This window comes from Oncorhynchus masou, chromosome 31, assembly GCF_036934945.1.
Source record: "Oncorhynchus masou masou isolate Uvic2021 chromosome 31, UVic_Omas_1.1, whole genome shotgun sequence".
Classification (NCBI taxonomy): domain Eukaryota; kingdom Metazoa; phylum Chordata; class Actinopteri; order Salmoniformes; family Salmonidae; genus Oncorhynchus; species Oncorhynchus masou.
The window spans coordinates 50,251,040-50,273,997 of record NC_088242.1 but is presented as its reverse complement, the minus strand read 5'-3'; the positions used below and the strand labels follow the sequence as shown (position 1 = coordinate 50,273,997).

The 22,958-nt window shown below is 43.0% G+C and overlaps 1 protein-coding gene across 2 annotated transcripts; it reads right to left on the bottom strand.

The window, feature by feature from the left end:
- Window positions 1–202: 202 nt before the first annotated feature.
- Window positions 203–7,321, bottom strand: LOC135524081 (bisphosphoglycerate mutase-like). 2 transcript variants are annotated; one of them, XM_064951264.1, is made up of 3 exons: window positions 7,219–7,321; window positions 2,560–3,192; window positions 203–1,602 (listed from the first exon to the last, which is right to left on the bottom strand). In XM_064951264.1, exons 2-3 carry the CDS (start codon window positions 3,158–3,160, stop codon window positions 1,427–1,429), a joined length of 777 nt encoding a protein of 258 aa, XP_064807336.1. In that variant the 5' UTR covers window positions 3,161–3,192; window positions 7,219–7,321; the 3' UTR covers window positions 203–1,426. The 2 variants fall into 2 exon arrangements, with proteins under 2 accessions (XP_064807336.1, XP_064807337.1); XM_064951265.1 differs by having other exon boundaries at window positions 2,560–3,187.
- Window positions 7,322–22,958: the final 15,637 nt, after the last annotated feature.

Sequence of the window (22,958 nt, the reverse complement as noted above, 5' to 3'; positions counted from 1 at the left end):
CACTTCCTTTACTTGGGACTTATTAAGAACACTTTGTTATATTATGAGGTTGTTCCCTCTTTTCCAAGTTTACAAATGAATGACTTGAATCTTTTGGATAAAAAAAAGCAACAATAAATGGATATGATTGGCTGTTAATGAATTTGGTGTGAAGAGGGTGTGAACGATGTTGAATGGGTGTAGACAAAGAAGAGCTCTCCAGTAGGTGTACCAAAACATTAATAGCAATTTTCTCAAAAAATGGGGTTACAAGTTTATCAACATTCAAAGCAGAATTAATTTCCCATTGTTCCTCAACTGCAGTGTATCAAATACCATTTTCTAGCTCTGAGTCTCTACTTTCATCCAATGTAAAAAAAAATATATATATACAATTTAAAATTTTGCTTACATAAGACCGAATCCAGGTGGTGGGTCACAAAATTGAAACAAGAGAAGCTTTTGTGTCAAATTATACCGCAATATACTGCAAGTCATAAATCAGCATGTCAACGTAGGCATTTTATGATTAACCGCATGAGCACTACAGTTATTTCATATGAACTTCTCTTAAACTAGCATGTTGCATATGAGCGCACATGTTCTTATCAAGTTTGACCAATCTTTTTCAACAACACATTTACAGCATTAATGTACTAAAAGAAGCTTTGATCACACAATCCACCGACCGGTCTTGGAATGAATAGCCTGACTGTCAGTCTCATTGAGGTAATACTTGTTATGAAGTGCTTTTAAAGTTTCTTGATAAATAATAATTTGTACCTGTTAAGTGCTGGTTCATATTCTACTGCTAGATTCTGTATTCTGTCAAGTCATAATTCACTTGTAAGAACTAACAAAATTGCATCGCAAAGTCCTACAGAAATTGAGAATAATGGCAGTGAAGGCACGTGACGTTTTTTAAAGGAACATTTGATCATTTCACGTGCTGCTATTCCTTTAATGGCAAAATGCCTCAATACAGGCTTAGTCAGCCTATTACCAAATATGCTTGTTAATGATAAATATGCCTGTTAATGTAACTCCCTTCAGCACACCACTTATTTCTGTATGAACAATATTATTTTGTTTCCTTGTTGCACCCAATAGGGTAGCCTGGGTTAAGTTCATACCACAATTATACAGTCAATTCACTGAGACTTACTGACTACAATAGCATGTACTTAATATTGATTTAATTAAATCAAGAATTCAGCTTTGAGTGAATCTGATTAATGGTGCATAACAGGCAACTAAATAAGTGCTAGCCCAGGCTTGGGCAAATTCGTATATTAGTCTTACAGCCAGTTGAATAGATTCTAGAATCTACTCTAGAATACAGTTGATAAGATTCTACAAATCACTAGTATGTATAATGAATATAATTCAGTTGGCTAGATTTTTGAATCTAGAATGACTAGAATCCAGCTGACTAGATTCAGGCCAATCAGGGTGTTTGTTTGACCTTCCCCTGATCCTCCACCTTCCTGATGGCTGCCTGGATGGCTTCCTGGTCTCCCAGGAGCTGCATGGGTTTGGTGGGCCGGAAGTTCTCATCCAGCTCAATCAGAATGGGCGTTCCTGTGGGTAGCGTCACGTTGACGATATCAGCATCTGATATACCTGTTGAAATAAATAGAGATAAATGTTTGATTTGTAGTGTTCTGCTGCTGTGAACCACAGTAAAACAAACAACCCGTGGCATACTATATATATATATATCCCATTTAGCAGACGCTTTTGTCCAAAGCGACTTACAAGTCGGCTGGGGCCACTACTTTTGCATATGGGTGGCCCCAGTGGGAATCGAATCCACGACGCTTGGCGTTGCAAGCGCCATGCGCTTGGCGCGCTTGGCGTTGCAAGCGCCATGCTCTACCGACTGAGCCACACAGGACCCCTACTATTATACTATCACCATGAAGAGAATATAACCATTATGTTAGTACAGCTTTATCCCATATTGTTATGTAAAGCGCTACCAACTTCTCTGATTTCTGTACACGGAAGTAAGCTTATCTGAGTGCTCAATAACCAATTAAAACCAAATCAAAATGTGCAGACTACTGTAGGTCTATAATGTAGGTCCTCTAACAACAAATGAGCAAAACAAAAATTCCTGCTATATAGCATAGATGATTTATAATATCCCCATTACATAACTGTCTATAAAGTTACAGGGTGGCCAGTGGAGGAGCTAAAAGGTCAATGTGGATCTCATGGCAGTAGCCTGATGTAACATAAACCTAGTGCCCTTTTTGTACAAGTTCAACCACGTGCCCTTTTTGGAACTCATATATATATATATTGCTATAAACCAAATGGGAGTGAATGCTAGTTACGAACTAGGCCTAAAGCATAGAGGGCCTAACAAAATCCTTTTGAAGATTCAAACATTCAAATGGAAGTGAAAGTAGCCATGCAGCTCTTACTGAGGTCTGCAGTAACAAAAGAGAACTAAAAAGGACAATAGCAGTGCAGAAAATGTCAATGGTAGTAATGGTGGAGCTGATGAACTCAAGCCTAGTGGGGTTGCATGCGCGCACACACACACACACACACACACACCACCAGTTATACCTTGTAAGTGTTTCAGCAGAGCCCTGCAGCTATTCCCATGCCCAGAGATGAGCACCGATTTCCCCTGTTTGATCTCTGGCACAATGGTGCCATCCCAGTATGGCTGGAGCCTTTCTAAGACATCCTTCAGGCTCTCTGACTTAGGGAGATCCTCTTTCGAAATATCGCAAGTAGAATACCGCCGGTCGTTGTAGATCTCCAGAAAGTAAGGGTGTGATTTGTCGATAGGCGGCGGCGTGAGGTCGTAACTCCTCCTCCACTGTTTCACCTGCTCCTCGCCGTGGTTTAGGGCCATCTCGGCACGGTTGAGCCCGATCAGAGCACCATAATGGCGCTCATTCAGCCTCCACGATTTCACCACTGGGACCCACTCCTGCCCCATGGCCTCTAGTAGCAGCCAGGCTGTGTGGATGGAGCGGCTAAGCAGGGATGTGAAGACCACATCCAAGTGGTAGCCTGCCTCTCTTAGGAGGTGACCGCACGCTAGGGCCTCCTTTACACCATCCTCACTCAGCCTCTGGTCCACCCAGCTGCAGAAGCGGTTCTCTTTGGTCCAGGCCCCTTCTCCATGCCTCATCACAAAGACTTTGTACTTGGACATCCGGAAAGACTGGCTGGCAGCAGGAGCCTGTACTGTACACAAACAAACAATGGGTTGAATTATAGGACATCCGGAAGGACAGGCTGGCAGCAGGAGCCTGTACTGTACACAAACAAACAATGGGTTGAATTATAGGACATCCGGAAGGACAGGCTGGCAGCAGGAGCCTGTACTGTACACAAACAAACAATGGGTTGAATTATAGGACATCCGGAAGGACAGGCTGGCAGCAGGAGCCTGTACTGTACACAAACAAACAATGGGTTGAATTATAGGACATCCGGAAAGACTGGCTGGCAGAAGGAGCCTGTACTGTACACAAACAAGCAATGGGTTGAATTATAGGACATCCGGAAGGACAGACTGGCAGCAGGAGCCCGTACTGTACACAAACAAACAATGGGTTGAATTATAGGACATCCGGAAGGACAGGCTGGCAGCAGGAGCCCGTACTGTACACAAACAAACAATGGGTTGAATTATAGGACATCCGGAAGGACAGGCTGGCAGCAGGAGCCTGTATTTTACACAAACAAACAATGAGGAATTATAGAAGCGAAGGGTGCAGGTTCAGTTACATAACGCACTGGACTGTTACTGTGGCCAGCTAACATCATCAGTCACTTAGCACACAACTTAAATAAGAATTATTCAACAAGTCTCGAATAGGCTACTTGATGAGTTTCAACAACCTAAATGTACAGCAGCAGTTCAGTGGTGCCTTGTATTATTACCCGTGCTTCATTTGAGCCGGAACGTCTCAGTTTTGGACTGCCTTGTTCCGGAACCTGTTTGATTGAATACGGTAGCTTTTCCTGGCATGAAACTTTGTTTGAAACCAACGCGTGGCCGTGGCTGTATGAAAAGCGTGCCTGTATCTCTCACAGAACTAGAATGAGATCAACTTGATGTGATCTCTCTCCCTCTACTCTGATAGACATGAGCCTGCAACTCTCTCATCTCTCCAGCGTTGCACCATCATTTATTTCCTTACAGAATCATAGCCGTGCGAATTGAAATACATTTGCCAAAGTTATAGAAGTTCTGCTGTCGCGGGAAAACACAGATTAGAAAGCAAATGGCTCCTGATGAAAATACTCAAATCTGTCTGCTTTAGGCTACAAAAATACTTGATTTACTTTGTAAAACAATATTTGGAAGTTAAACAAGAGAGAGATAGGCTTTGTGCCAAAAGCCTGGCCATCAGCAACGTGTGAGCTGCGCATCATTGGGTGATTTAGTGAAATTGGAAAGCATTTTTCGGACTATAATTTCCTCATATTGTAGCCTACAATATGTCTCCACACACCTAGGCCTACAACTTGGCCTCAGAGCATTTCGTATTATTCTGTACGTAAATACATTAATAATTTATTTAGTATGTATGATGTGTTACATTTCGTATGGTATGTATTCATTTGTGGATGTACATCACCCATTTCGTATGATATGTTAAAAATTACATTTGTGATTATAGGTCACAAATTTGCAAAACGTACATTGTTACGAATTCGCAAAAATGTCTTTATATGTTACAATTTGCAAACATACAATATGTTATGAATTTGCAAAACGTACAATATGTTACAACTTTGCAAAACTAATGTTACGAATTCTAGCTTGCTAACGTTAGCTAGGCTAGTGGATATAGGTTAGGGTTAAGTTTAGAAGTTAAACCTTTAGTCTAAGGTTAGGGTTAGCTAAAAAGGTGAAAGTTAGGGGAAGGGTTAGCTAAAAAGGTTAGGGTTAGTAATTGCAAAGCAGCTAAAAAGTGGTTGAAAAGTTGCTAATTAGCTAAAATGCTAAGGTCTGTGATGAGATTCGAAGTTGCAACCTTTAGGTTGCTAGACATTTGCGTTGCCAGACGTTTGCGTTATACTAAAAAGGCAGTTGAAAAGTTGCTAATTAGCTAAACTCATCAAAAAAAAGAGACTTCCCTCTTTCAGGACCCTGTCTTTCAAAGATAATTCGTAAAAATCCAAATAACTTCACAGATCTTCATTGTGAGGGTACAGCGTTTCCCATGCTTGTTCAATGAACCATAAATAATGAACATGCACCTATGGAACCGTCGTTAAGACACTAACAGCTTCCATCAGCCTCCATCAGTGCTCAGACTGTCCGCAATAGGCTGAGAGAGGCTGGACTGAGGGCTTGTAGGCCTGTTGTAAGGCAGGACCTCACCAGACGTCACCGGCAACAACTTCAACCATGGGCACAAACCCACCGTCGCTGGACCAGACAGGACAGGCAAAAAGTGCTCTTCACTGACGAGTCAGTTTTGTCTCACCAGGGGTGATGGTCGGATTCGTGTTTATCTTTGAAGGAATGAGCGTTACACTGAGGCCCGTACTCTGGGGCGGGATCGATTTGGAGGTGGAGGGTCCGTCATGGTCTGGGGTGGTGTGTCACAGCATCATTGGACTGAGCTTGTTGTCATTGCAGGCAATCTCAATGCTGTACGTTACAGGGAAGACATCTTCCTCCCTCATGTGGTACCCTTCCTGCAGGCTCATCCTGACATGACCCTCCAGCATGACAATGCCACCAACCATACTGCTCGTTCTGTGCGTGATTTCCTGCAAGACAGTAATGTCAGTGTTCTGACATGGCCTGCGAAGAGCCCGGATCTCAATCCCATTGAGCACATCTGGGACCTGTTGGATCGGAGGGTGAGGGCGAGGGCCATTCTCCCCAGAAATGTCCAGGAACTTGCAGGTGCCTTGGTGTAAGAGTGGGGTAACATCTCACAGCAAGAACGGGCAAATCTGGTGCAGTCCATGAGGAGATGCACTGCGGTACTTAATGCAGCTAGTGGCCACACCAGATACTGACTGTTACCTTTTATTTTGACCCCCCTTTTTCAGGGACACATTATTCCATTTATGTTAGTCACATGTCAGTTTATGTCTCAGTTGTTAAATCTTGTTATGTTCATACAAATATTTACACATGTTATGTTTGCTAAAAATAAACACAGTTGACAGTGAGAGGAAGTTTATTTTTTTGCTGAGTTTAGAATTGTCTGTGATGATATTTGAACTCGCAACCTTTGGGTTATACACCCACCCATCCACCCTGATCAAACACCCTACTTAAGTAACCATCTGTCTTATGTAACCATACCAAACATAACTTATCACACTAAAAGGAGCTTCTCAGATTCACGTACAGAATCATACAAAATGCTTTGAGACCTGGTTGAGGTCTAGGCCATTGATGGATTCAAGACAAGGTTGTTTTTATTGATCTCAGATTCTCAGTTTGTCATTTCGATCATTTGTGTGGTATCTGCCAAAGTCTCCAGTCATTTTATAAATGCATGAAATGCGTTCATAAAAGGCCCAATTTTTCCGGGACCATAAACAACTAAAAATGTTCCCTGTGTTTGCAACTTCTAACTGCTCTATGATACTAGCAATTGCGATGATATGCATGCGAATGCTATACTTTAAAGGTGTTTTTTTCCCTTCCAGATTCACTGAGGTCACCCTCCACCGGCGCATACGTTATGTCACGGCACACACTAATTAAGCACTGTTATTAGTTACATGTACACACCTCCGCTTGCTATAAGCCTAAAATATTTTACTTGTGTTACTATGCAACTCTATTGTTAATGAGCGTGATATCAGAAGCAGAAGCAGTAGCCATCAATCAACATGGCTGAGAGGTTTAAGGGGTGGGTCTGGTAGGTCAATAATTTCAAGTGGCATACTACAAACCAACACACGGTTACGTTAACCCAAGTTAAACATCATTGCACAGGGTAACGCTGAATCTAAACAACGTAATGTGGCTATTACACATTCCCTGTGGCGTAATGAATACGGAATACCATATTATTACATCATATCAACAGACAAAAACAGCTAACGTTAGCTGGGATGCCTTGCACTTGTCATCTCATACATTGGTAGCCTACTCTGTCCAGAATCCAGATAGCGTACATGCGTTTTTACGAGGGCATGCGTGTAAGACGTTCAAGCTACAAAATGCGGGTCAATAACAATTACAACAGAAAATGTATTACAATAATAGCATGGAAACAACCTTACCCTGCGTGAGCTACAAGTTTAGACCAATTGTCGTGCAGTCGTGACTGATGACAGATATTTGGAACACCATCGAGAGCGTTCAAAAGAAGTCCGCGACTGACATTTTGTGGTCCAATCGAAGCGGTAAATCTCACATTTGGGCGGGATTTGTGTAACGTGTACTGCCCATATATGGACGGATGAAAGGAACGGCTTGCGCTGTCTGGGACCGTCATCATGGAGGAAGAAGGCGTGGCATGACATTTAGCTGGGTACATTTTAAAAGTCACTGAATGTGGACATTATTAAGTATCAGCTATGTCAATGTTTGCCTGCAAAGTGGAAAATACTGTACTTTTTTTGTAAAAAAAAAAATACAGTATAAACTATGATTGATACACAATTACAAAGGACATGCACAAGCTCGCACGCACACACACACACACACACACACACACACACACACACACACACACACACACACACACACACACACACACACACACACACACACACACACACACACACACACACACACACACACACACACGCATGCACTCACACAAATGCAGTGTTAACTTTTATTGTTGACCATGCAAGTGCCAATGATAATACGATGTTAATAAGTGTTTTATTGACAGTAACATCATTTTATGAATAACTTCTAACTATCCAACATTGTGTGTGTCCATACTACATCATATAAATACAATTTAATAACAAATTACATAAAAAATAATATCACTTTCCATTAAAAATGTCCATTACTTTCCATTATAAGACAATAATAAGACATTATTTTCTATTGATTGACTAGAATGATCTATCGTATGACGTAAATTTGATTCGCATCCATACAAAACATATACCAATGCAAGAGACTCTTACTATGTAAAACTACTACTTTCCTTACCTTCTCCTTTTTGACAGTCTTGAGGTTGGCCTTGAAGTCAACAGACTTTGACCTTGGCTCCCAGCAGAGCCCCCAACATTGCTTCAGCTGATACTCTTACTCTCTTCAACTGAGGTCACTTTTTGCCTTTCAGCTCAATGATCTTCATGGTCAGATTTCCAATCTATATTGCCACATAGCAAGGTTTCAAAATAAAAGTCTCACATACCAACACGAATATGTACTGTCTGTACATTGATTTGATTCAAATGTTATTGCCCAAAAAAATCTGTGTTGCTTTTATGGTAGCACATTCTTTTTTAGAATATTGACCAGATCAAAGGTTTATTATCTTCAAAGAGCTTGTAGCTATACATTCGCATAATAATATATCACATACTTGGATAGTGTGTGCATTGAAAGATCATACTATGAAGTTAACGGTTTGTAATATTTTAATTTGCGAATCTCTTGGTAACTTTTGGAAACTTCAATTTGCGACAACAACAACCTCAATTTCCAGTACTTTACAAATATTCTGTGAAGAGAAAGCAGATTCCTACCTGAATATTTCGCACTCATAATCAAGTACCTAAATATACCTGAATATACTCATACTCATAGTACAGTTCCTGAATACATCGTAATATGTCTGAATATACTCATACATATAGTTCCTGCAGGTCCTGTACAGACAGCCCAGAGAGTTTGAGTGGTGGAACTCATTCACTCAGTGTGGTATCTCTGTCAACCACCTTCTGCTCTTTTTCAGCCACCAGCAGAGATGTGGCCTTCTTCACCAGTTTGGTCTGGGATACAATATTATAGATACACTACAATTAGCATACTATTATACTACTATTATTAATTACTTAGTAGTATAATACTATTATTATGTATTAGTAGTATAATCAGGGTTGGATAGTAACAGAAGACATGTAACAGGATTACGTCATCAGATTCGAAAAATGAAGTAACTGTAATCAGACCAGATTACTTTAAAAAAACATTTGTTATCGGATGACGTAATTAAAACATCTGATTACATCTTGGATTACTTAATCTGATATGATATGTGGGCTGCAAGTGTTTGCCTTAAACACAGTGAAATGGCAGATTTTTTGAAAGTTGTGCTGAGCCACACAGCTCGGAAGTCACCTTTCAGTGGGAATTTAAGATTTTTCCTTCTGTTGTACCGTAATCTATTTAAAATCTCAAACTTCAGAATTTCCTCTCCCTGGTTGCTTTCCCGAGAAACTTTTTTTTAACCACAAAAGTCAGACCCCCACTTACCGAGAACTGAATCATCCCACATTTATCAGGATCCCTGTGTCAAAAGGACATTTTTAATTAGTCAACACAGCCCCATCCTGTTCACTTCCCAAGCACTGGGATGACACACATGACAAATCAGCTGCTTAGTCAGCTAAATCTATAATTTAAGTGCAAATGAGTACACTAAAATTGACCTGTCTGTCTTTGAAGACCGATCTACATTCAGAGTATTTGCACAAGTAATCATCCAACTCATGGAATGATCTGATTTCATTTTGATCTGTTACATCTGTCTATTAAAGAGTTTATTATACCTGACTGTTATGTTAAAGGTGAGTCAGACATTCAAATGACCATTTCCTCTTCTACTGGCGAGAATATGTAGACACTGTCTCTAGCCGGCTACCACCCTGTGCTCTAACTTGCAACTTTGAGACTGCTGCCCTATGTAGAGAGAGTCTGTCATGTCTTGTTATGTCTGTTCCTGTCCTTTCTCTTCATTCTCTCTCTCTGCTGGTCTTTTTAGGTTACCTTCTCTGTCTCTCATCCCTCAGCTGTTCTACATTTCCCCTAACTAGCTCATTCTCTCTTTCCCCACCTGTTCTCTCTTCCCCTCTGATTAGGTCTCTATTTCTTTCTCTGTTCCTGCTACTTTCAGTGTCTGATTCTTGTTTGTGTTTTTTGATGCCAGAAGCAAGCTGTCGTCTCGTTTGCTTCAACCTTGTCCTGTCCTGTCGGAGTCTGCATGGCAGGTGCAACCTGCATTATACTACGTTCTTTTGTTCCATTTACTACGTTGGAAGAGGATTTATGCCATTCCTGTTTTTTATTAAAGAACTCTGTTTTCTGTTAAAACCGCGTTTGGGTCTTCACTCAAGTTCATAACAGAAGAATCAGACCAAGAATGGACCCAGCGGCTCCGGACCCTTTCACTCCGCCGTCGAGATCCAGGGAGCGATGCTAGGCAGACACGAGGAGGAATTGTCTGCTGCTCAACATGCCGTTGAGACCCTGGCCGTCCAAGTCTCCGACCTCACAAGACGGGTTTACCAACTCCATCTCGATCCACCGCCCACTTCCAGGGTTTCCGAGTCTCCGGAGCCCAGGATCAACAACCCGCCGTGTTACTCTGGGGAGCCCACTGAGTGCCGCTCATTCCTCACTCAGTGTGATGTGGTGTTCTCTCTCCAGCCCAACACTTACTCCAGGAGCGCAGCCCGCATCGCCTACGTCATTTCTCTCCTTACCGGACGGGCGCGTGAGTGGGGCACGGCAGTCTGGGAGGCGAGGGCTGAGTGTATTAACCAGTATCAGGACTTTAAGGAGGAGATGATACGGGTTTTTGACCGTTCTGTTTTTGGCGAGGAGGCTTCCAGGGTCCTGTCTTCCCTATGTCAGGGGAATAGATCCATAACGGATTATTCTATTGAGTTTCGCACTCTCGCTGCCTCTAGTGACTGGAACGAGCCGGCTTTGCTCGCTCGTTTTCTGGAGGGTCTCCACGTCGAGGTTAAGGATGAGATCCTCTCCCGGGAGGTTCCTTCCAGTCTGGACTCCTTAATAGCTCTCGCTATTCGCATAGAGCGACGGTTTGATCTTCGTCGCCGAGCTCGTGGAAAGGAGCTCACGTTCTCCGTTGCTCCCCTCTCCACATCACTGCCACCTGCCGCATCACTGCCACCCTCCCCGCCGGCTCGGAGGCTGAGCCTATGCAGCTGGGGGTATTCGCATCTCGGCCAAGGAGAGGGAACGGAGAATCACCAATCGCCTCTGTCTCTACTGCGGCTCCGCTGGTCATTTTGTCACCTCATGTCCAGTAAAAGCCAGAGCTCATCAGTAAGAGGAGGGCTACTGGTGAGCGCAACTACTCAGGCCTCTCCTTCTGGATCACGCACTACCTTTCCGGTCCATCTCCGCTGGCCCGGTTCATCTGCTTCCTGCAGTGCCTTGATAGACTCTGGGGCGGAGGGCTGTTTTATGGACGAGACCGTGGCTCGGGAACATGACATTCCTCTCAGACAGTTAGGGGAGCCCAGGGCCTTGTTCGCTTTAGATGGTAGTTCTCTCCCCAAGATTCAGCGTGAGACGCTGCCTTTAACCCTCACTGTCTCTGGTAATCATAGCGAAACCATTTCTTTTTTAATTTTTCGTTCACCTTTTACACCTGTTGTTTTGGGTCATCCCTGGCTAGTGCGCCATAACCCTTCTATTAATTGGTCTAGTAATACTATCCTATCCTGGAATGTTTCTTGTCATGTAACCTGTTTAATGTCTGCTATCCCTCCTGTTTCCTCTGTCTCTTCTTCACAGGAGGAGCCTGGCGATTTGACAGGGGTGCCGGAGGAGTATCACGATCTGCGCACGGTGTTCAGTCGTTCCAAGGCCACTTCTCTCCCTCCACACCGGTCGTATGACTGTAGTATTGATCTCCTTCCGGGAACTACTCCCCCGGGGTAGATTATACTCTCTGTCGGCTCCCGAACGTAAGGCTCTCGAGGATTATTTGTCGGTTTCGCTCGACGCCGGTACCATAGTCTCCTCCTCTTCCCCCGCCGGCGCGGGGTTCTTTTTTGTTCAGAAGAAGGACGGGTCCCTGCGCCCATGCGTGGATTATCGAGGGCTGAATGACATAACAGTTAAGAATCGTTATCCGCTTCCTCTTATGTCTTCAGCCTTCGAGATCCTGCAGGGAGCCAGGTTTTTCACCAAATTGGACCTTCGTAACGCCTACCATCTCGTGCGCATCAGGGAGGGGGACGAGTGGAAGACGGCGTTTAACACTCCGTTAGGGCACTTTGAATACCGGGTTCTTCCTTTCGGCCTCGTTAACGCTCCAGCTGTCTTTCAGGCACTAGTTAACGACGTCCTGAGAGACATGCTGAACATTTTTGTTTTCGTTTACATGGACGATATCCTGATTTTTTCACCGTCTCTCTCGATTCATGTTCAGCACGTGCGACGCGTCCTCCAGCGCCTTTTGGAGAACTGTCTTTATGTGAAGGCTGAGAAGTGCACTTTTCATGCCGCCTCTGTCCCTTTTCTCGGTTCCGTTATTTCCGCTGAGGGCATTAAGATGGATCCCGCTAAGGTCCAGGCTGTCATTGATTGGCCCGTTCCTAAGTCACGCGTCGAGCTGCAGCGCTTTCTGGGCTTCGCTAATTTCTACCGTCGTTTCATCCGTAATTTCGGTCAGGTGGCAGCTCCTCTCACAGCCCTTACTTCTGTTAAGACGTGCTTTAAGTGGTCCGTTTCCGCCCAGGGAGCTTTTGATCTTCTTAAGAATCGTTTTACATCCGCACCTATTCTTGTTACACCTGACATCTCTAGACAGTTTGTTGTTGAGGTTGACGCGTCAGAGGTGGGCGTGGGAGCCATTCTTTCTCAGCGCTCTCTCTCTGACGGCAAGGTCCATCCTTGCGCGTTTTTCTCTCATCGCTTATCGCCGTCAGAACGTAACTATGATGTTGGTAATCGCGAACTGCTCGCCATCCGCTTAGCCCTAGGCGAATGGCGACAGTGGTTGGAGGGGGCGACCGTTCCTTTTGTCGTTTGGACTGACCATAGGAACCTTGAGTACATCCGTTCAGCCAAACGACTTAATGCGCGTCAGGCTCGTTGGGCTCTGTTTTTCGCTCGTTTCGAGTTTGTTATTTCTTATCGTCCGGGCTCAAAAACACCAAACCTGATGCTTTATCTCGTCTCTTCAGTTCTTCTGAGGTCTCCACCGACCCCGATGGGATTCTCCTGACGGGCGTGTTGTCGGGTTGACTGTCTGGGGAATTGAGAGGCAGGTAAAGCAAGCACTCGCTCACACTCCGTCGCCGCGAGCTTGTCCTAGGAACCTTCTGTTCGTTCCCGTTCCTACTCGTCCGGCCGTTCTTCAGTGGGCCCACTCTGCCAAGTTAGCCGGCCACCCCGGCGTTCGGGGTACGCCGCTTCCATTCGCCAGCGTTTCTGGTGGCCCACTCGGGAACGTGACGCGCGTCGATTTGTCGCCGCTTGTTCGGTCTGCGCGCAGACTAAATCTGGGAACTCTCCTCCTGCCGGCCGTCTCAGACCGCTTCCCATTCCCTCTCGACCGTGGTCTCACATCGCTTTAGATTTTATCACCGGACTGCCTTCATCAGCGGGGAAGACAGTTATTCTTACGGTTGTCGATAGATTCTCTAAGGCGGCTCATTTCATTCCTCTCGATAAGCTCCCTTCTGCTAAGGAGACGGCTCAGATCATTATCGAGAATGTTTTCCGAATTCATGGCCTTCCGTCTGACGTCGTTCCGACAGAGGCCCGCAGTTCACGTCTCAATTTTGGAGGGAGTTTTGCCGTTTGATTGGGGCTTCCGTCAGTCTCTCGTCCGGCTTTCATCCCCAGTCTAACGGTCAAGCCGAACGGGCCAATCAGACTGTTGGTCGCATTTTACGCAGTCTTTCTTTTCGTAACCCTGCGTCTTGGTCAGAACAGCTCCCCTGGGCAGAGTACGCCCACAACTCGCTTCCCTCGTCTGCTACCGGTCTATCCCCTTTTCAGTGTAGCCTCGGGTACCAGCCTCCGCTGTTCTCATCTCAGCTCGCCGAGTCCTGCGTCCCCTCCGCTCAGGCTTTTGTCCAGCGTTGCGAGCGCACCTGGAAGGGGGTCAGGTCGGCACTTTGCCGTAATAGGGCGCAGACTGTGAGGGCCGCTAATAAGCGTAGGACCAAGAGTCCTAGATATTGTTGCGGTCAGAGAGTATGGCTCTCCACTCAGAACCTTCCCCTTAAGACAGCTTCTCGCAAGTTGGCCCCGCGGTTCATTGGTCCGTTCCGTATTTCCCAGGTCATTAATCCTGTCGCAGTGCGACTTCTTCTCCCGCGCTATCTTCGTCGCGTTCACCCGGTCTTCCATGTCTCCTGTGTTAAGCCCGTTCTTCGCGCCCCCGCTCGTCCCTCCCCCCCCATCCTTGTCGAGGGCGCACCCATCTACAGGGTTCGTAAGATTTTGGACATGCGCCCTCGGGGCCGTGGTCATCAGTACCTAGTGGATTGGGAGGGGTACGGTCCTGAGGAGAGGAGTTGGGTTCCCTCTCGGGACGTGCTGGACCGTTCGCTGATCGATGATTTCCTCCGTTGCCGCCAGGTTTCCTCCTCGAGTGCGCCAGGAGCGCTCGGTGAGTGGGGGGGGGTACTGTCATGTCTTGTTATGTCTGTTCCTGTCCTTTCTCTTCATTCTCTCTCTCTGCTGGTCTTTTTAGGTTACCTTCTCTGTCTCTCATCCCTCAGCTGTTCTACATTTCCCCTAACTAGCTCATTCTCTCTTTCCCCACCTGTTCTCTCTTCCCCTCTGATTAGGTCTCTATTTCTTTCTCTGTTCCTGCTACTTTCAGTGTCTGATTCTTGTTTGTGTTTTTTGATGCCAGAAGCAAGCTGTCGTCTCGTTTGCTTCAACCTTGTCCTGTCCTGTCGGAGTCTGCATGGCAGGTGCAACCTGCATTATACTACGTTCTTTTGTTCCATTTACTACGTTGGAAGAGGATTTATGCCATTCCTGTTTTTTATTAAAGAACTCTGTTTTCTGTTAAAACCGCGTTTGGGTCTTCACTCAAGTTCATAACAGAGTCATTGAACACTGGTCCCTTTAATAATGTTTCTATACTGTTTTACAGACTTTATATGTGTATACTGTATTCTAGTCATGGCTCATCCTATATAACTACTGCTAAACACACCTTTTCTATTTGCATACTGTCTATAAACACCATTCACCTGCATATATATTTATATTCCAAACTTTGGTCTGGAAGCTAAGTTCCTGCAATTCTATCCATTTTGCCACGTACTGTGTATTTATATATTTAAATATATTCTCAACATAGCTCATTCTGATGTTTCTACTATTGTACATTGCATTTTAGTCACACTATTTATACACACCAGATATTTATTTATATACTGGATTCCTGACATAGCTCACTGTAATATATGTACTACTGTACATGTCATTCTTAGTAGATCTTTCATCCAGTGTATATACAGTGCGTTCGGAAAGTATTCAGACCCCTTGACTTTTTCCACATATTGCTACATTACAGCCTTATTATAAAATTGATTAAATTGTTTTTACCCCTCATCAATCTACAATACCCCATAATGAGAAAGAAAAAACAGGTTTTTAGATATTGTAGCAAGTGTATAAAAAAACAACAGCTGAAATATCACATTTACATAAATATTCAGACCCTTTACTCAGTACTTTGTTGAAGCACCTTGGCAAGCTTGGCATACCTGTATTTGGGGAGTTTCTCGCATTCTTCTCTGCAGATCCTCTCAAGCTCTGTCAGGTTGGACAGGGAGCGTCACTGCACAGCTATTTTCAGATCTCTCCAGAGATGTTCGTTCGGATTCAAGTCCGGGTTCTAGCTGGGCCACTCAAGGACATTCAGAGACGTATCCCAAAGCCACTCCTGCGTTGTGTTGAATGTGTGCTTAGGGTCCTTGTCCTGTTGGAAGGTGAATCTTCGCCCCAGTCTCAGGTCCTGAGCACTTTGAAGCAGGTTTTCATCAAGGATCTCTCTATACTTTGCTCCATTCATCTTTCCCGCGGTCCAGACTAGCTTCCCAGTTCCTGCCACTGAAAAACATCCCCACAGCACGATGTTGCCACCACCATGCTTCACCGTAAGGAAGGTGCCAGGTTTCCTCCAGACGTGACGCATGGCATTCAGGCCAAAGAGTTCAATATTGGTTTCATCAGACCAGAGAATCTTGTTTCTCATGGTCTGAGAGTCCTTTAGGTGACTTTTAGCAATCTCCAAGTGGGCTGTCATGTGCCTTTACTGAGGAATGTCTTCCGTCTGGCCACTCTACCATAAAGGCCTGATTGGTGGAGTGCTGTAGAGATGTTGTCCTTCTGGACAACATATAACTATCAAAATAAAGAAAGTCGCACACTCCATGTGTAATCTCCCAGCAATTTAATTGACCTATTTGCCAACGTTTCGGCATCACTGTGCAGCACCCTGAAGAAGGCACAGTGATGCTGAAACGTTGGTAAATACCCAGTAAATTGCTGGGAGATTACACATGGAATATGTGACATTCTTTGTTTTGATAGTTTATAGTTTATTCGCCGTTAGTCAGCACCTCCACACAAACCATTATTCTGGGTGTGCACCAGCTCATGTTTTTTTTATCTTCTGGAAGGTTCTCCCATCTCCACAGATGAACTCTGGAGCTCTGTCAGAGTAACCATCGGGTTCTTGGTCACCTCCCTGACCAAGGCCCTTCTCAACCAATTGCTCAGTTTGGCCAGGCGACCAGCTCTAGGAAGAGTCTTGGTGGTTCCAAACTTCTTCCATTTAAAAGTAATGGAGGACACTTTGTTCTTGGGGACCTTCAATGCTGCATAAATGTTTTGGTACTCTTGCCCAGATCTGTGGCTCGACACAACCCTGTCTAGGGGGCTTTACGGACAATTCCTTCGACCTCATGGTTTGGTTTTTGAACTGACATGCACTGTCAACTGTGGGACCTTATATAGACAGGTGTGTGCCTTTCCAAATCATATCCAATCAATTGAATTTACCACAGGTGGACTCCAAGTTGTCGAAACATCTCAAGGATGATCAAATCAAATCAAAGTTTATTTGTCACGTGCGCCGAATACAACAGGTGTAGACCTTACAGTGAACTGCTTACTTACAGGCTCTAACCAATAGTGCAAAAAAGGTGTTAGGTGAACAATAGGTAAGTAAAGAAATAAAACAACAGTAAAAAGACAGGCTATAAAAGTAGCAAGGCTATAAATGTAGCGAGGCTACATACAGACACCGGTTAGTCGGGCTGATTGAGGTAGTATGTACATGTAGATATGGTTAAAGTGACTATGCATATATGATGAACAGAGAGTAGCAGTAGCGTAAAAGAGGGGTTGGCGGGTGGTGGGTGGCGGGACACAATGCAGATAGTCCGGTTAGCCAATGTGTGGGAGCACTGGTTGGTCGACCCAATTGAGGTATTATGTACATGAATGTATAGTTAAAGTGACTATGCATATAAGATAAACAGAGAGTAGCAGCAACGTAAAAACAGGGTTGGGGGGGCACACAATGCAAACAGTCAGGGTAGCCATTTGATTACCTGTTCAGGAGTCTATTGGCTTGGGGGTAAAAACAGTTGAGAAGACTAGACTTGGCACTCCGGTACCGCTTGCCATGTGGTAGTAGAGGGAACAGTCTGTGGCTGGGGTCTTTGACAATTTTTAGGGCCTTCCTCTGACACCGCCTGGTGTAGAGGTCCTGGATGGCAGGCAGCTTAGCCCCAATGATGTACTGGGCCGTACGCACTTCCCTCTGTAGTGCCTTGCGGTCAGAGGCTGAGCAATTGCCGTACCAGGCAGTGATGCAACCAGTCACGATGCTCTCGATGTTGCAGCTGTAGAACCTTTTGAGGATCTGAGGACCCATGCCAAATCTTTTTAGTTTCCTGAGGGGGAATAGGCTTTGCCATGCCCTCTTCACGACTGTCTTGGTGTGTTTGGATCATTCTAGTTTGTTGTTGACACCGAGGAACTTGAAGCTCTCAACCTGTTCCACTACAGCCCCGTCGATGAGAATGGGGGCGGGATGCACCTGAGCTCAATTTCGAGTCGCATAGCAAAGGGTCTGAATACTTCTGTATATCAGGTATTGCTGTTCTTTATTTTGAAGGGTATTGCTGTTTTGTTATTATGGGGTATCGTGTTTAGATTGATGAAGAAACATTTTTATATAATACATTTTAGAACAAGGCTGTAACGTAACAATGTGGAAAAAGTGAAGGGGTCTGAATAATTTCCAAATGCACTGTACCTATAGATTGCATTTGGATAACTGTTGCAGTGCTATTTGAGTTGTTAATTGGATTTGTTCGGACATTTCTTGATTTCTTGTTGTGTTTTATTTTTTATTTTTTTGTGTGTGTGCTTGTTTGACATTTTAATACATTGTTTGGGGCAAGTAACATAGGAATTTCGCTGCAACCACTATAACGTCTGCTAAACTGTATATGCAACCAATACACCTTGATTTGATTTGTCTATAGGCCTATAATTTCACAATTAAAAAATGAGGGTTGGGAAAGCTTTCACTGAAACCTGACAGTGAAGCTGACCAGTGAGGTAATTTCATCCAGAGACGCAGCAGGAAGTTGAGCCATCACTTGACCAAGGTTTCTGGGGGGTTGGGTGGGTAGAGTTAAAGAGGGAACTGATCAGCATAAACTGATGAGGCAGATGCTGGCTCACCAAGGAAGGAATCCAAAAGTAATTAGTAATGTAATTTAATTTTGAGTAAACCAATTGATTGCCTTACTAATTACAGTAACTGATTACATTTTTCAAGTAATCCGTCCAACCCTGAGTATAATAGTAGCATAATCTGTATTATGTTTTATATACAGTATATCTATGTACAACATATTACCCACAAATTACAACACACACACATTATGGATAAGCTTCTTGTACAGCTGCCAGTTAAATAACACACAAAAGCTACCTTCAACAAGAGTCTGTGATATGCAGAGAGATCTTTGACTTTGGTTTTGGCTGAAATCAGGGCAGAAAAGGTGTCTTGAGCACATTGTTGAACATGGAATAAACAAAAATGTAAATGATCAATATGTTCTTATTTAAGTATTAATTATGTTTTATGGACAGTATACATAAGATTTTTATCGCTGCCTCAAATTAGTTGTCTGTATAGTCCCCCAAAAAATCCACAACATAAGATCCTGACATGACATGATTTGTGTTCTGTTCCACCGGCTACTTCTAGCCTAGGGCAATGAGGCATAAATGATTGTGAGTGACATTAGACCTGTCACAATAGTCAACTACAGGAGCAGGGTTAATTTGTCCCGGTTTGAATATGAAAATGAACTTACCGGCCTGGACAAACAGTAAAGAGATAAAGAGATAAAGATGAAAAATAGACAAAGAGGAAGATGATCATATTTATATTGTTATTATAGCGTAAGACATGGATTCTTACGCTTCAGACATGACTACTGTTCTGTGTGTCCCCCGTCAATGAAAAAGATGACTAAAATGGACTAAAATATTGTTTTTCTCAACTATGTCACTATATTTTGGATAATACAAGTGATGAGCTTGCAAAAATGTATTTCAACGTTCTAAAAACATGTTGTTGGTTTGGATGACATTCATATTAATTCTGCCAGGTTATCAATTTACATTTTGGCTTGTTTTTTCATTTTACCTTTAACTAGTCAGTTAAGAACAAATTTGGATTTACAATGACAGCCGAGGAAAAATGGGTTAACTGCCTTGTTCAGGAGCAGAATGACAGATTTGTACCTCCTCAGCTCAGGGATTTGATCTAGCAACATGTTTGGTTAGTGGCCTAACACTCTAACTACTAGGCTACCTGCCGTTCAGAACTACAACAATTGACTGTTTATAAAACATATGATACAACTACAGAAAATGAGATGATCTAGGAATCATTAAATAATCAATGCAAGTCAGTACTGTGAACACAATGAATCTGTCTGACTAGTATTTGGTCTTTATTTAATGTAGTTTTTATTCAATATTATTAGTATTTAGAAACATATCTCACTAGAATGCAGTATTTGGGGCATTGATTAAATCATGCTTTTATGTAGGTTTATAATTTAGTTTATGAAGGTATTCTCCCAAGAGATCTCCTTTTAATTATTGTAGACTTTAGATTGCATAAATTGTACATATAAATAGCTTAATTGGTTAGCTATCTTCTGTAACATCTCACAAAAATAGGATAGGTGACACAAACAACGTAACAATTTTCTGGTATTTCGATAATTCATAAAATATCCAATTGTAAAAAAAGAAACTGATTGCAATAGAAATTGTTGGCAAACTAAAACAATCCTTGAGTAAATCAAGTGGACAAACTTCCTATTTACTACTTCAACTTGACCTCTCTTTGTTGGGGTGACTACTCATACTGACAGCAAGCCACTTTCAAAACATTAGTACTGGAAACGTACCTTTCATTTGAGGAAAACCTACTGTAGTCGTCTATGTGAGGCTGGAGGGACGGAAAGTGAGTAGATACATAGATTCTCGGCCTCACGTGAGGTGTTCACTAAAATAGACTCACTGTCCTCACCATTCTTGCTGTGAAATGCTGCAGATCCCGTGTGTCTTTTCATCTGTCCGGTTGTCTGTTCATACACAGTGATTGACCGAAGGGGGACAAACTCCATGAAGTGACTTGATTTCAGTTTAAGTGGTTGTACTACATGTGAGAGTGTAATAACGTTTATGTAAGTGATACATTATATGTGGTGTACACAACTAAGAGCATTTCAGAGGATTTGGTCTATGTCACACAACTGTACAAATCCATGTAATTCAGAAAATAACAATGACCACACAGATTTGAGTTAACCTTATCTGTATTATAAGAGTTGAATGTTCCCAAGAACTTTCATTTTTTGTTTTGTGTACCTGGCAGTGACTGGCACTAAAATAAGTCAGGTGTACCTCTGTCAACAATATTCTAAGTTGCACAAATTAGAAATCTTTTTTTTAACATGTTTTCGTAAGTAAGGTATTCTGGACGTACAGTATTTCTATGCTGTATATTGAGAGTATATTAAATGTATTGTCCTGTTGTCCACAAAATTAAAATTTTTTGAATCTCAACCACAGCGATCCATAATGCCCCCATAATCATTTGACAAGCAGTTAAATTTGCACTTGAGCTCAAAAGATGATTGATTTATTAATTAATAGGTCATACTGTACATGTTGAAACACTTCTAACTCTTGATGGGGGATATGCAGATGCAGTAATACATTAGTATGCAGTGCATTCATAAAGTATTCAGACCCCTTGACTTTTTCTACATTTTGTTACATTACAGCCTTATTCCAAAATGGATTAGATACTTTTCCCCTCATCAATCTACACACAGTACCCCGTAATGACAAAGTGAAAACAGGGTAAAAAAAATGTTTTTTTGCAAATTTATACAAAATAAAAAATAAAATATAGAAATACTTTATTTACATAAGTATTCCGACCCTTAGCTATGCGACTCGGAATTGAGCTCAGGTGCATCCTGTTTCCATTGATCATCCTTGAGATGTTTCTACAACTTGATTGGAGTCCACCTGTGGCAAATTCAAATGATTGGACATGATTAGAAAAGGCACACACCACATAAGGTCCCACAGTTGACAGTGCATGTCAGAGCAAAAACCAAGCCATGAAGTCGAAGGAATTGTCCGTAGAGCTCAGAGAGCTCCGGATTGTGTCGAGGCACAGATCTGGGGAAGGGTACCAAAACATTTATCCAGCATTGAAGGTCCCCAAGAACACAGTAGCCTCCATCATTCTTAAATGTAAGAAGTTTGGAACCACCAAGACTATTCCTAGAGCTGGCCAACCGGACAAACTGAGCAATCGGGGGAGAAGGGCCTTGGTCAGGGAGGTGACCAAGAACTCAAGAGTTCCTCTGTCGAGATGGGAGAACCTTCCAGCCATATCTGCAGAACTCCTCCAATCAGGCCTTTATGGTAGAGTCGGAAGCCAGACGAAAGCTACTCCTCAATCAAAGGCACATGACAGCCCGCTTGGAGTTGGCCAAAAGGCACCTGAAGACTCTCAGACCTTGAGAAACAAGATTCCCTGGTCTGATGAAACCAATATCGAACTCTTTGGCCTGAATGCCAAGCATCACATCTGGAGGAAACCTGGCACCATCCCTACGTTGAAGCATGGTGGTTGCATGCGGCAGGGACTGGGAGACTGGTCAGGATAGAGGGAAAGATGAACAGAGCAGTACAGAGAGATCCTTGATGAAAACCTGATCCAGAGCACTCAGGACCTTAGACTAGGGCGAAGGTTTACCTTCCAGCAGGACAATGACCCTACACAGCCAAGACAATGCAGAAGTGGCTTTGGGACAAGTCTGAATGTCATTGAGTGGCCCAGCCAGACCCCAGACGTGAACCCAATCGAACATCTCTGGAGAGACCTGAAAATAGCAGTGCAGAGACGCTCACCATCCAACCTAGTCAAGAGAACCAAGACAATTTTCTCAGACCTAAATGTAACACTGATATCAGGCGATAGTGGAGTATTGTACATTAAACAAGAAGCTGCACTTGAAATACTCAAACCATTTATTTTTATTGTCTTGTAACTTCTGCATACAGGTGTTGCAAATAAAGACATGCATTTGCTCAGATACAATATATATTGTATTAATACTTAATAAAAATGTATTTTAACTATTTATATTTGCTTCAAAAGTCTCATATAGTTATTTAAATTACAATTTTGATTTCATGTACAAAAAATAACAAATATATTCAATAACTTTTTCTTTCTTCTCCATGTGTTCACTCAGTTATCTCTTACAGTTATTATTGGTACCTTCAGTTGTCCTCTCCTTTTCTACTTCTTTTTATTTCCAATCAGAAAAGCCTTCCTTGATAATCATCACTAATCTGCAAAACATTTCATTTACCAAAGTAAACAGATGTAATTGTAGTTCTGTGTTACAGCAATGTGTTGACTACAGGAATTGATCTTCTCAGTGCATGCAATGTTTTGTGTACCTTA

Coding starts and splice junctions, on each gene's coding strand:
- LOC135524081 (XM_064951264.1), bottom strand. CDS start 3,160: ATGTCCAAGTACAAAGTCTTTGTGATGAGGCATGGAGAAGGGGCCTGG. Junction 1,603..2,559: donor TCTGCTGAAACACTTACAAG/GTATAACTGGTG, acceptor TTATTTCAACAG/GTATATCAGATGCTGATATC.